The 14,689-nt window shown below is 37.3% G+C and overlaps 1 protein-coding gene across 1 annotated transcript in view; it reads right to left on the reverse strand.

The window, feature by feature from the left end:
• Positions 1-439: 439 nt before the first annotated feature.
• Positions 440-14,689, reverse strand: part of OPRM1 (opioid receptor mu 1) — a 70,754-nt gene continuing 56,504 nt past the window's right edge. The window contains exon 4 of the mRNA XM_046006858.1: positions 440-521. Coding sequence (XP_045862814.1) covers positions 483-521 — 39 coding nt within the window. The 3' untranslated portion in view covers positions 440-482. The remainder of the gene's footprint in view (positions 522-14,689) is intronic.

The raw sequence follows: 14,689 nt of genomic DNA on the forward strand, positions 1-14,689 counted from the left end.
TAGAAGAAAGTATTCCTTACAGAAAACTAGATAAAGTCTTGAGCTTTCCACACAAGTTCCTTTGATCAGAGGTAGCACTTACTTTACATGTCACCATGCTAAATTTAACAACTGATGGTTTTTGTTTGATGAGGTCATAAATATTTTCTTGAAAACAAAATATTACATACAGAAGGGCCATCTTCCATGATGACCTCAATTCACATACCACGGTGCGTTTTGGTCCCATTGGACATCTTCCTCATGATTATGTACACAAGCTGGACTTTTTAGTGTGGCATGGTCCTTCCTTCCCAGCAACTGACTTAGTTGAGATGTCCTTCACATGTGTAGAGTGGAGTGCTCAGAAGATCGAGTTTTGATGACTCAGGAGCAGGCACTTTCCTAGGAAACTAGAGTCTCCCACAGGTTCTTGCAGTGACCTGCTTCCACATAGATGGTGGCTTCTAAGCTCAGTGAGGGTCTGATGGCATAAGACCCACCTAGGGCAATGGAGCAGTTTCTGCTTCCAGATTTTCTAGCTGAAAGAGGAAAGAGCAAAGATAGTGAGCATTTCAAATTGGGTTGCTGTGCACATTTATCAGGCATCTTCTGTGGGTCAGAACTGTCCTGAGGGCCCTCAGTATACTTTCGCTTGTAACCTTCAGAGCTTTTCCTAAATGTCAAGACATTAATTAATCTCTTGGGTCATTACGAATAATCTCTTGGATCATTATGAGTATGCTATTGCATTTGTACACACTAATGAATAAGAATTATACACTAGTCATCAAAGAGATATTATTGATATTGGCTTCCTTGAAAAAATACATTTTGAATCCAAATCCCTTATCTCCCTCTGTTCTGGACTCTCTTTCTCCTTTTTTATCCTCAAATTATTCATGACTTGACAAAAATTTCAAAAGAATAGCAGTGTCTCTTTTTGCAATACCTTTCATGTTCTTCATTTCTAGATGAAGACATTTTTATTTTTCATTCAGCTCTCAAAATTAATGGATTATTTTTTCCTGAAGCAACCAATTTGACGTTCAGGGATTTTGCCACCCCCACTTCCACTGTAAAGCTGGCATATACATTGAGCAATAACATGACATTTGTTCACACACATAAAAATGTGGTTTGGTAATTTCAAATATGGGAAGATAATTGTGGCAAAGAAATACATTTTGTAATTAACACGTAATCTCTGCTGTCATTGTTAATGTATTCTTTGGTGAGAAGGAAAGGAGGTGTTTATAGAGTCAGTATAAAGGGAGGGTTTTTCCTTTAACTTTATTTTGGTAAATTTCACGCTTCAGGAAAAGTGCAAGAATGAGAATAGCATAAAAATATTTATGTACACTTTACCCAGACTCACCTGCTATTAACATTTTATCCCATTTGTTTAATCATTTGCTTTCTGTTCCTTTTTTTTTTTTTGCTCTTCTTCTACACACACACACACACGCATGCACACACATTATCTCTCTGAACTATTTAATACTCAGCTGACTTTTTGTCACTACAGATTTCAATATATATTTCCCAAGAATGAGGAATAGAAAGATCAGAATCGTCATTTGGAGAGGCAGTCTACCATGAACTCTGGGTTTCCTGCACATCCTTGCTGACTGTGCCAAACGGCAGGGCTTAACCCTCCTCTGGCCTGGAATAGTTTCTGCAGGTGGTCACATGAGCAAGTAGGTAGGCCAGGGTGACCACAACATTGATCACTGTGGGAAGTGCCTGTTCCTAGGGAGGTTTGTTTATTGCTTGCCCCCCAAAGGGCTGGGACTTTAGCTCTGGGTTCCTTAACTGTGACACAACCCATTGTGTGTGCAACCGCCATTAGGTCCCATCACACTGCCCAGTGGGATTTGGGGGCAGAAGATGCGCTGCTATGCTTAAGTTCCTGCTGTTGTTGTGCTGTGAGTACTAAACTGTTGACTTTGGTCTACATTTGGCCCCTAAGTAGTTGTGGCAAAACAGCCTGCTTGCTTGCTTACTTGGTTTACTCCTTTGGAATCTGGTTACTTCTAGCCATCTTCTAAGAGGTTCTTCCCAAACTGGCACCATGAGCAGGACGTCAAGATAGACAATGACTTTTTGGAAGAAAAAAGGCAAGGGCTCATGGACTGGGTTTGAGAATATGAAGAAATCCTTAAGTCCTTGGGATGTGGTAGGAAATGTTCCGGCAAATGTGCTACAGAAAGAGCCATCCATTCCTGTCCTCGCTATTGATGAACACGACACAAGTCAGTAGATGGGGGCTGAGTGATGAGGGTTAAAGTCTAACCAATTGCCCAAATGGTGCCATGGTTGTTGCTTGCTCTTCTATGGACTAGGAGGCTAAGAGAACACTCTGAGCCCCACAAGGGAAGAAAGCACAACTTCACCAGTTTTAAGTCAAGACTAGAAACAACTAGAGGGCAAACGCCTCTATAATGAATACTAAGGCATAGATCCATAGGTGAGAGGGAAAAGAGAGATATCCAGGAGTGCTTTGATCAATAGGTCAAGGAACTGTTAGACATGTGACTGATGAAGGAGTTAGGGAGGTTATAGTCTTAATGAACAAGGAGACTTTCTTGAGGCCAATAAAATCCCATGAAACCCTATGGAAAAAGCCACTCAAAGGCTGAGGCTGCTCTAGACTTGTTCTATCCTGAATGAAAAGACAGCTTGATTATGATCCCACATCCAGAGAATGGCTGGTTCACTTCTAAGATTATCCCCTTTGCTACAAGGTGGTAGCATTCTACTACTTTTTTTGGTGGGAGAGCTTGTGTTGGAAGCTGTGCTTGCTAAGGGCCATTAAATACCCATGATAAAGATGGAACTCTCTAAACCAGGCATTCTCTGCAATCTAAGACAAAGGCCAAGATGGGACCATCCAATGTCCTCAAAGTCTACACAATAGGCCCCAATGGGGCAGTTAGTAGTTCATTACAAATAAAACTCTGTGTGCCTCCATAGAACCAGATTCTTTTGTGAAGACTAATATCCCTCTAATGAGGAACTAGGAAGCCATGTGGCTGTCTTAGGGAAAATATCTTCTTTGGAATCCCTATTGCCTGACCCCCATTTCTGTATCATACTTTGAAAACCTTTAAAGATAAGGGATGAGGTAAGGTATTTTCATTTACAGCACGGATCAGAGGCCTTATACCCTTAGAAGGTCAGAATGGGGTAGGGGAGAAAGGTAAGGGGGAGTGAATACACACACACACACACACACACACACACACACACACATATATAAATGAATATAAAATGAATATAAAGATATATATATATATGTATGTGTGTGTGTGTATATATATATATATATATATATATATATATATATATATATATATAATATCTGTGCCTGAAAGACTAACATGCTAGGTTCTCTTGAGAGGTGAGGACTACACATTCAATTAGCCAGATTTGAAACAGAATAAAATGAGAAAAGAAATGACTGTTTGGATTCTTGTCATGCACCATTTTTGTTGCTCCCAAGACTGAATGTATAATTGGCATCGATAATTTACATGCTTGTTCTGTGTAGGCTCATAACGTCCAAGGGAGATGTTCCTGATTTGGAAGAGCCTCTTGTAGGTGGGTGATGAGGGAGATGCGTGCACAACAGATCACACCTCCACTTCAGTTTCCCTTCCATGGTCTATAAAAGACCTGATTTTGAATTCCATGAGAAGGAGAGGAAATCACAGTTTAAATGTAATACTGCTTATGAACAACACCATATCTTAATATAATAGTTCTGTGTCCCTGGTGAAAAAGCTAAGGCAATCTGGAGGCTTATGCAGGATAATTGCCAACTGAATTCAGCTGGTGCCCTACGTCCTGGCTACTCCAGCCACTGTGACTGGGACTGAAGCAATTGCCCATAATGGCACCTGCTATGCTATCCTGGACTGTGGTCATGTCTTTTTCTCAACTGCTTTAGCCCCTGGAAGGTCCAAATCCCTCACCTGGCTGAGCCCCCAGAACATATTGGGCTGCAGTAGTAACACTTGAACCTTTCTGCTATTTGCCACCAATAGGTAGGTTGACACACAGAACAAACCCTCTCTTTTTGTTGGTGACATGGTCCTACTACATCGAAGATATTATCTTGATAAGCCCTAATAAAGTTAGCAGATGCTAACTCATATGAAGGCCCAGGAAAGCTTGTTAACAGCTTGTTAATCAGAATTAACATTCTGGTAAGATACAGAGACCAACCATCCAAATCAAAATTTGGGGAGCAATGTGGGCTACAACTCAGAAGCAGATCGTGAAGACAGTAAAGAGAAGAGAACTATGGCTCTCTGCTTTCAGAAAGGCAGTCTCACAATTGCACTATTCAGGCATTGGAGATAATATGTACCTTATCAGTGTATGTATTTGTTGAGACTGGAAGTTAATCAGAAAATCTGACAAATTTGACTGAGTACCTAAGCAGCCCATAACCTGGGAGGTTGTTCCAGCATCCCAGCCCTGGGGCCCTTTAAAGCTCCATAGGAGGAGGCAGCCTCCATGGGGAAAGCCTCTGCATGCCTCCTTGATACCATTACCTACTTGAGTTGGGGAAGGAACTCCTTAAATGTTGGAGGTGCTGGGAGAGGCAAATAATGAACCCACTCTTTGTCTCTAAATACTAGCTCTACAACCTGGAAAAATAATCACATGGTTCATTGAGACAAGAAGCATCTCTGACTGACAACTTGACCAACTGCAGAGTAGGTCTATGTGTTGTGGGATAAGGAAAACTCATAAGTGTTTGGCTGGCCATGAGGGACTCTACTGTGTCTAATGTTATCAAAGAAAACTCCCAAATGTGAAGCCCCTTGCCCATGTACAAATGCACAGATAGATGTGATCTTGTTTTAGTCAGGGTCATACCAATTAATTTGCTTTTCCTGACACCCGAGTGCTCTTGGGTTAAGCCATGTATGGCTATCAAGTCTGTAATTACTTGATGACCTTGCCCATATGGATTATCCAGATTAATGTAATGGTGATCCAAAACAAATTTACGACAAATTCTGAACTAAAGTAACCTGTCCCATCAGTTATATGTTTGTATGTGGAAAGAATGGGCCACAGGATTTCTTTCTACTGGACATGGTGGGGGCTACTGGTTAACTCTTCTTTGTCTCCTGCAATTATTGGCAATGACACCATCCTTGGATCACATTCCCTTTGTTAGGCCTCCAGATAAAGAGGGCTGTCCAATGCTGTCTGACCTGAGGGATATGTAGATTCCTGTCTTCATGTAGCAGTGTGAAAATTGTCCCACACCATCCAATTCCACACTGTAGAGACAGTCAAGAACATTTCCTTTATTTTAGCTACCATAGCCAATGAGATGGAACAAGCCATAGGAGATCAGCAGATCAGGCTAAACTCTCTGATTGTAAATGGATCATCGATTGGCCTTAGACTGCATTCTTGTTGGTATGATTGAATTACTTTGTTGTGTTTGAATTAATATTAACACTATGGTAGTACAACTTAGATATACTCTAAGAAAGAAAGCTAAATGGTTATCAGAAATAAGACCTATTAGCCCTTTCTGGGACTTATTCAGTTGAATATAGATCCTAGAGTGATGACTGAGGTTAATACTATAGATTAACTTCATCCTGGGATGTGATTCTGTGGATAATAAGTCTAATCAATTATAGATTGAAATAAACCGAACAGATTTGGGTTCTAGCCCCCATCAATATGTCTAATCCAAATTGCTATAGATGACATCTGAAAATTGATTTCAGCCAAAAATATGTTGAGCTGACAGGTGAGTTATTGGGAAGGATCGTTCTCCAAGCATCCTTACACATTCTTGCTGACTGAGTTGTGTTGCAAGGTCTATCTTCTGACTCTGAGTTCTTCCTATGGTCACATAGTCAATTAAGAACTTTTGCTGCCTGACTGCGTGAGGACCACAGCATGGCCATTTTGTGATTGCTTGCTCCTAGGAAAGAGGATTGGTTTGCTTACTCCCTGCTACAAAAGGTGCTGAACTCCTAGCTCTGGGCTCTTCAGCTGGGTGCAATCCACTGTGTGCATACTGACAATCTGGGCCCATTGTGTTGTACCATGGGACACAGGGACAGGGAACCAGGGCTCCCCCGCTGATGCTCCTGCAGTCTGCAGTACCATGAGTAGTAAATTGTTTTCTCTGGTCCACTGAATCACATTGTATATTTTTGGTACCCATGGAGTGGTGCCAAACCTGCTTGCTTGTCGAGATATCTCCTTTGGAAACCTGTAACTCCTTTCTCTTTCCTGAGTCTCGGATTCTTTCCCAACATGACCATACATACACATTTCAGAGAGTTTGACATTTGACATTGATAACTATTTTAATCTACCATCAGTTTTCCAATTTTGTCAAAAGTTTTTTGAACTGTTATTTTTTTCCAGGAAGTCAACTAACAAATCCTCTTGAGCTATTTTTTAGCTTATTTTGAACAATAAAATTTTGTAAAATTTTTAGATTAAACTGAAGCTGATTTGAGGCATTTTTGCTCTCTATCCACACAATGATGGGAGTGGGTTTCCTACCTCCAAAGGGAATTTAAAAGATAGTTATTTTGTCTTTTTTTTAACCAATGTCATCATTCTATGGAAGGAAACAGAGGTCTTGAGAGGTAAAATGACATGCCTGAGTACTGGTCAAAGAAAGATAGTTCAATATTCTTATTTTTGTTTTTTTGCAGCCACTTTTTTTCTACTTTTGTTTTCTCTTCCCTATTTGTGATGCATTCAAAGTTGCAAATGAAACCAATAACAGAGTTGGGTACTTTTGAAGCTGATCAGAGTTTCAGCCAGCAATAGGCTTCAAAATTTCATTATTATAGAAGCATAAAAACAAAGCCACACAAAAAACCTAGAGTTGATGCCTAATAGATAAAACTCTCCATTTGCTTCAAAGATATAGAACTCATCCTTTTTTTCTAAGCTCCCTTGCCTAAATAGACATATTGAGATCTAGAGCATGACACGTGGTCAAACTTCGGTAAAGGAGAATTCAAGGAGAAGTGAAATAATCTGGTAGTTCCAAAGGATCCTGACTCACTGTGTCATATGCTTCCTCCTCCTCTTAATATGTGCTTATTTTGTTCAGTATAATTAATCTTTTCTTTCATGAAAAGAAGCTTTGGTGGTTACTTTTGTTGTTCACTAGGAGAAACTAGTCCCCAGTGTCTGAATGGGGTTGATCAGTCAAAACCAGAAAGGAGCCCTAATTTGTTATCGGATGAAAGAGATCAGGGATGTCTTGCTTGGGAAGATCTCCTGTGCAAAGACTGGAGTGGGATGCCAAGCTCACATAGCTGGTTTTTGGCAGCCTGGCCCCAGAGCCCAGACTTCTAGTCCCGTGTTCTTTCACAAGAAAGACTGTAATTGTTCAGCTTCTTTGGAATGTATCTCACTGTTGAGTATAGATGATTTTTAAAAGAAACCTATTTTCCTCAAAGTCATTTTATTCAAAACAGAAGAATGTGCCAATTATGAGACTTATTCTTAGCAATGTGTGGTTTACATCAGTGAAAACATATTCCAAAGCTACATAGACATTTTTCCCCTTTAGGATTGTAACCAGAAAGTGGTAAATTTCAAAACAAAGCAAAACAAAAGTGAAAACCAAACAAAACACAACCTGTTCGACTTCAAACTAAAGCAAGTTTCAGTATCTTGTTTGTATTTAGGCCATACATTTTAAATGAGTGAGACTAAGAGATCAATGATCAATTTTAGAATCCTGGTTAATACCTGGGATAAAAGGATGTTGCCATTTATTCTAGTAAGACATTGAAGATTGAAAATATTTGTGCCTAACTAGCACTTATGGTCTACAGTGGACTTTGAAACTGCTTGGTGAAAACTCCATTCTGTGAGATGTTAGGAGACATCCTTTGAAACACCGGGCCTGTGTTCATGTAAGTTTGAGAACTTTAGCTTAAAAAACAAAATGCAAATATGTATATATATATATATACACACACACACATATATAGTATAAATAGGTTTCTTTTAATATATATTATATATTAAATATATGTATTATATATAATATATACATATATACATGTGTATATATATGTAATATAATATAATATACATATAATATACATATATATGAAGTAAATGTGGCACACACACACACACACACACACACACACACAGCAGGGTTTTTCAAAGCCTTTACAAGGCTAATATACAGTATCAGTCCCCATGACCAAAATAAGACATGTAACATTTCTGAAAATTTGTGTAAAGAGCTATTTTCTCGGGGCACCTGGGTGGCTCAGTGGGTTAAAGCCTCTGCCTTCGGCTCAGGTCAAGATCTCAGGGTCCTGGGATCGAGCCCCACATCGGGCTCTCTGCTCAGCGGGGAACCCACTTCCTCCTCTCTCTCTGCCTGCCTCTCTGCCTACTTGGGATCTATCTCTGTCAAATAAATTAAAAAAAAAAAAAAGCTATTTTCTCATGGAACGTGTATTAACATTTCACTGTGGTAGTGTGCTGTAAGACCCTTATAGAAAGTTATTTGTTCTGAATCCTTAGACATCAAATCTTAGCACCCATTTTCTGGCCACATTCCCTTCCCTGGAGGCAAAATGCTGATGCTTAAACATTCAAGGCCTCCAGTGACAAAGAAGTCTTTGTATCTCAAGTCTTTGAAAAGTCTGTCTTTGGTTGCATTACAAACCCTTTCCCTGTAGCTTCCACCTGTTGGCTTTAATTGGAGTTGTACTGCATAAGTCCAAATCCCTCTTCACATCCATTCAAGTATACAAAGAGAACACTCTTGTCCTCTCCGAGTCTCCTATTTCTCAGGTAACCATGTGTAGTTACTTCAACCATTTGTCATACTGAAGAATTTTAACTTTTTTCACCTTCTTAGTTACTCGTCTCTGGACATGTTCTAATTTGTGTATTTCATTCCTGAAGAATGTGGTATATTAGAGTAAAGTTAACGTGTCTTAAGCTCTAGGTACTGGAATTCTGTTGATATGAATATCTATCATTGCAATAGGTGAGATGGCCTGTATCATATTGCTGATCCATGAAATAGAATCTATGACTTTTTTCATATCTGCTATCACTCACATTCTGTGTGTCTATAGGTGAATTTCTGGACTCAAATTTCTCCCCCGCAACTACTCTAGCTGTCGTTTTGCTTACTCTTCTAGTATGTTTGTTCCCTTATCCTAGCATCTAGGTTATTCAGCATTCCTCCATTGGCTGGGCCTCCTAAGATGGGAATTTGTCAAAGCTTATAAACCTATCTCATTATACCATTATATCCAGACCATAATTCAACATATTATAGCATTATTAAAAACTGCGAGAGCTGGTCAAATCTCCTGCTAAAAACACTACTGACACCGTGTTTACCTGATTTCTGTATCCTCTAAGAAAACAAGATTCCTTTTACCATAATTCATAGAGAGCTTATCTTGCCTCCTACAGGTTATTGCTTCCTTTCTAAGTGTTCTCAAAATATATTTTAATAATTTGTTCTAGGTCCTAAAAAAATTAGTGCAAAGCTAAATATTCAGTGAGGTTCTTAGTTGCTGCAAAGTTGCCATTAAAACTGTGACGATTTCTTTCCCCCAGTTTTCCAGGAATGTTGCCCAGTCTTCTTTGCTTCTGAGGTTATGATTTATGTTTCATTAATTGTGTTTCATTTACAAGCTCTCTTAATGTTTCATAATATCCAGGAGAACTGACCTTATTCTGAGTCTCCTACTATCCTTTAACAATATCTTCACACTTACTGTCCTTTAATTCTTTCTAAAAATGTTTTAGGCTGAAGATATTTTTTTCTGAGAGAGCAGCTTGAAATAAAATAAGGGTTGAAGAATTGTGCTTTCCTCTTGTTTTCCATTAATACTGAGTCTTAATCTTTGCAATGTTAGCAGTGTAAAAGGAAGCTTTCTTTTGAGAAATCAGTGTGCTGTCTCTCAGGACTCCTGGGATCTAGCTCCTATTTTTTGGCATTACTTTAAAGACACCACAACTAATTTCTTCATCATTGATCACGTTTGATCAATAGTTCTCAACTGATTCCTCCCCTCTCCTTGCCACACCACTGCCACCCTGCACCAGGGGACATTTGGCAATGTCTGGAGACATTTTGGCCATCACAACTAGGGATGGGTGGCTACTGCTTGCATCGAATGGCTAGAGGACAGCGACGCTGCTAAACATTGCACACATGCCCCCGAAGCAAGAATTAACCGGCTCAAAATGTCTCTAGTGCCAAGGTTGAGAAGGCTTGGCTAGGACCAAACTTATGATTCCTTTTGTCACCATTATTTTATTCCTTTTAAATTTTCTTTACAAGAGCTGTAATTCAGTTTCTTGGGGAAAAGAGAAGAAAGGAGATGAAAAGTGTAAAGCCTCACTGACTGGCTTAGAATAATAATGCTAGCCAGTTGCTTGGCAAAGTATGTGGACTGTGGTATATCACATTCCAGTGAAAACTAAGTCCTAGCTACTACAATTATCATCATTCTCACAGATGAATTGAAACTGGAGAGTTTCAGGACCTGGTCAGTGGTAGAATCTAAATAAACGTACCACCTAAACTTTTAGGATTTTATATTATATAATCTAATTATATTATAATTAATTATATTATATTATCTAATTATAAAATGTTCCCTTATCTGCTGAAATTTTGAAATAAATTTACAGATGCCAGAGGATATATAATACATAATTGCCTGACCTTTTTTAGTCATAAAAGTTTTCCTAAACTCTATTTGAAAACAAGATACTTGAAAAGATTCTATCATCTTTTAAAGATTTGAAAAAAAAGGCACAAAATTTATAAAAGTGCGTATCTGGCCTATACTCCTCATTTGTAGGATAAGGCAGTTTGTACTGGATGATCTCTAGTGTTTTTTTTTTTTTTTCCAGTTACAATCACCTAAGAACTGTGAATATTTTGCATATGCTTGATAAGTCCATTTGCCTTAATGGGATTTAGATGTTGATATTTATGTATACTGTAGTCATTTGAGAGTCTACTTGTCCCACTGAATTTCTGAAATAACCAGAAAAAATGTCAGTTGTTAAAGTATATGGTAGACATACTGCAAGCTTCCATCTATCTGCAGTATGGTAAGGTTCTGGGAGTGACATGTGTCTCTTCTATTTCCCAAGGGCAATTCAAAAAAAGCATTTTTTAGGTTGATGCTTTGAATTTGAATGAACCCATATATAATTATACTTGGGGATTTTTGAATATAAAGACAATTTGGATAATATGATAGAGGAAAAAAAAAGAACAGTGGAGTGAAATATTCTTGCTAAATTGGTAAATTATAAGATGGATTAAATAAGTGATCATATTGTCAAATATGATCTTTCTTGAGTAAAATATTCTTATTTCTTAATATCAATTTCCATAGCCTTTGCTTTCTTGTTTTTCCATCAGATGTCTTAGAGGTAAATATCTCATCACAATAAGAAAAAGTTATGCATTTGTTATGCTTTAAGGGACTTAGACATACTATTTTGGAATTCTGGATCGTTTATCTATCTCTTTTGACTTTTATGAAGATTTGATAATGTTGGTAGAAAAAAGGGGAAACAACCAAGTAGGACTTGATAGATTTCCTAGATTTCTGGTGTCCCTAGGATTCCTGGTATCTGTATGGAAAACAAAAGAATGTGGCTGATTTCAAATAGAAAATGTACTCTTTTCCTCCCTCCCTCTCTCCCTCCCTCCCTTTCTTCCTCCCTTCTTTCCTTATAAATACTATGCTTTATAGACAAATGACATGAGTCATTTTTCTCAATATTCATTCTTGGACTGACAGAGCCATTATTTTAGGTCACAATGAAACTTTCAGCTTATATTTATTTAATATTTGATAATTATAGGGAACTAATTTATTAGGCTAATGATTCATTTGTATGTGTTCCTAGTAAGTTCAGTTGTTATGGAAAGAAAAAGTAGTTCATTTTCTTTTATTCACAAGCAATAAAACAATAACATTAAATTATACTTAAACTTACCTCCCACCCAGATATGGTTAGTAAACTAATATTTATGGGTATTTGTTCCTTCAGCATACATCACTGGTAATGCAGAAGATCAAACTCATGGCACCTTGAGAGCCGGCATTATAATCTTTTGGATATGTATCATGAAAACCATTCATGTTTTGAAAAAGTACTATTAAAACTCTTTAGCATTCAAAATAAATCTTGTTATTAGCCTCCTTTTATCCACTTTCTACTCACTTCAATGCCAGCAACTCCATTATATAAGAAAGAAATTTCTTAGTGTAAAGGGAGGAGGGCAACAAAAGTTGTGACTCTAGGTTCTTGACTTCCATGGAAATAATAATTAGAAAAGAAAAATCAAGACATGTTTTGTTTTAGAAACTTGTAGTTCTCATAAAGTAACCCCCCAAATAATCTGTCATTTGTAAAATTGTAGCAATTTGCAAATACTTATTGCAACCTACCAAAAGATACAGCAATCAGAATGACATTCAAAAGTTAATGACTGGTTTGTGATAGGTCATCTTCATTCAGTTTTTGTTTGGTATGAAGAAAAAAATGCAAAAGCAAAAAAATACCATGTAACTGTATTTAAAATTCATAGAGGTGGAAGGTAGAATAAACGTGTTGTAGAAAGGTAAAAGAGCGAAATATCTACCTTTCATGTTTAGCTCCCAAACTATATAGATAACAACTAAAGATTGACATGTTTCAAAACACTAAATTTTCCATGATAAATGATTATGAAATAGCAATTCACCACTTAAGGTCAGCCGAATAAGTAACACCTCATTTAAAGTTCGTTTTTTAAAGATGAATATATTGTTGCCTTTTATCAGTTAGTTACATCAGTTGAAAAAACAAGCACAGGAAAATACTGCAGTAATTATATTAGTTAATCTAATATTTACAACTTAACCTCCCTGAAAGATGTGAACATTCATTCAAGAAGAATGCTAGTTAATTCATGCATCAAGGTTCACTGTATGGTTCTGATATGCAGAATAATCTTCTGGTTCAACCCTCTCATGCTGAAGTTGAGGGAACTGAGCTCTTATAAGATGAAGACCTTTGTTCCATCACATGCTGGACAGGCAAAACACGACCACTAGAACATTCACCTGACTCCCTGTGCTGGTCTCTTCTGGTACCATCACCCACCAAGCTGCCTCTTCTAGTAGGATAAACATGATTTATGAAAATACTAAGTGAAACTCTCCCACATGAATGAAAAATTCTACCTGTGGAAAAGCAAATGGTATCACTCAGTGAGAATTAATATGACCTTGATGATGGCAAAAAATTTTAGTTCAAATAATTTGAACTCATATATTCATAACCCAAATCCTCATTATTAAATTTCTAATTTCCCAAACTATTCATTAATCTATTTGGATGTTTATCTTTATACACAGATACCTACAAATACATCTAAACAAGCCTACATAAAGACCTTATGGGATCTGAATCATTAGTATGTAAATACTAATACAGATAGCTACAAATACATCTAAACAAGCCTACATAAAGACCTTATGGGATCTGAATCATTAGTATGTAAATACTAAAATTTAGTTCTAAGAGCTACCATTGAGAAGAATGACAACCAGTCTGGTAGGGCAGTAGGGCATATAGATTAAATCAAATTCAACTGGATTCATTCCTCAGTTCCTTTTGTAACTATGACCTTGGGCAGGTGAATTCTGTAAACATTAGTTTCCTCAACTGTAGAGATAAAGATCCATACACAATGAGGCTAAATAAGATATATTGGGCACAAACTGGGCAGTAAGTGTTATTTCTAAAAGCCTTAAAACCAAATGTTTTCTATGAATAAACATATTTTTCAATTAAACAATATTTTCTCCTCCCAGATTATGGCTAAGTTATAGAAACATGACATTCTTATTGTTATTTATTAAAGATATTATTAATTTTAAATCTAAATACACTCTAGGGCTACACACACATAAAGAGGCACTCCAATGTCAGGCACATGTGCACACACACACATACACACACACACACACACAACTGGATCCATTTTCTTTTTAAACCCTAGAATTGAAAGAAGAGCCATTTTGGTTTTATTCACAAAATATGCATTAATGTGATCAAGCTCTGTAATTTTGTGAGCTATTCCCATTTGGGGCTTTTGTGATGGAATTGAAATGCTTTTCCTTCTCAAATGATCTCTCCACAGATGTTTTATAAAAAAAAAATCAAGATGTAGTTTTTGAGAATGATGTGGTTGGTTTAAAAAATTAGGCTTCTGCTTTTAGTTTAGCTGGGGATAATATAGTTTTGTAGTTAATACTATTGCAAAGCATCTCCTAATTTCTGGACATGTGGCTTGCATTAAAATGTCAAGAAAATGCTTTAAAAACAGTAACCAGGGGTCTTAGGGCTGGACTTGCCATATTAATGAGAAGAAGTTGGCAGGAGGTACCATAATATTAGGTTTATCAATGTTATATCACTATAGCCTATAAAACTCACTGATAGAAAACTAAGGCTTTGTCCAACTATAGCTCTATAGCTACGCTGTTTTGCTAAACACAAGACTCATTTGGTAGAAAAATTCTTGCTAACCAGCTTGACTAAATTGGTAGCCAGGTTAGACAAAATAGTAACTTTAGCAGCATTTGGATAAAGTTACAATTTTTTATTTTATTTTATTTTTTTTAAA

Source organism: Meles meles, chromosome 5 (genome assembly GCF_922984935.1).
Source record: "Meles meles chromosome 5, mMelMel3.1 paternal haplotype, whole genome shotgun sequence".
In the NCBI taxonomy this organism is placed as follows: Eukaryota; Metazoa; Chordata; class Mammalia; order Carnivora; family Mustelidae; genus Meles; species Meles meles.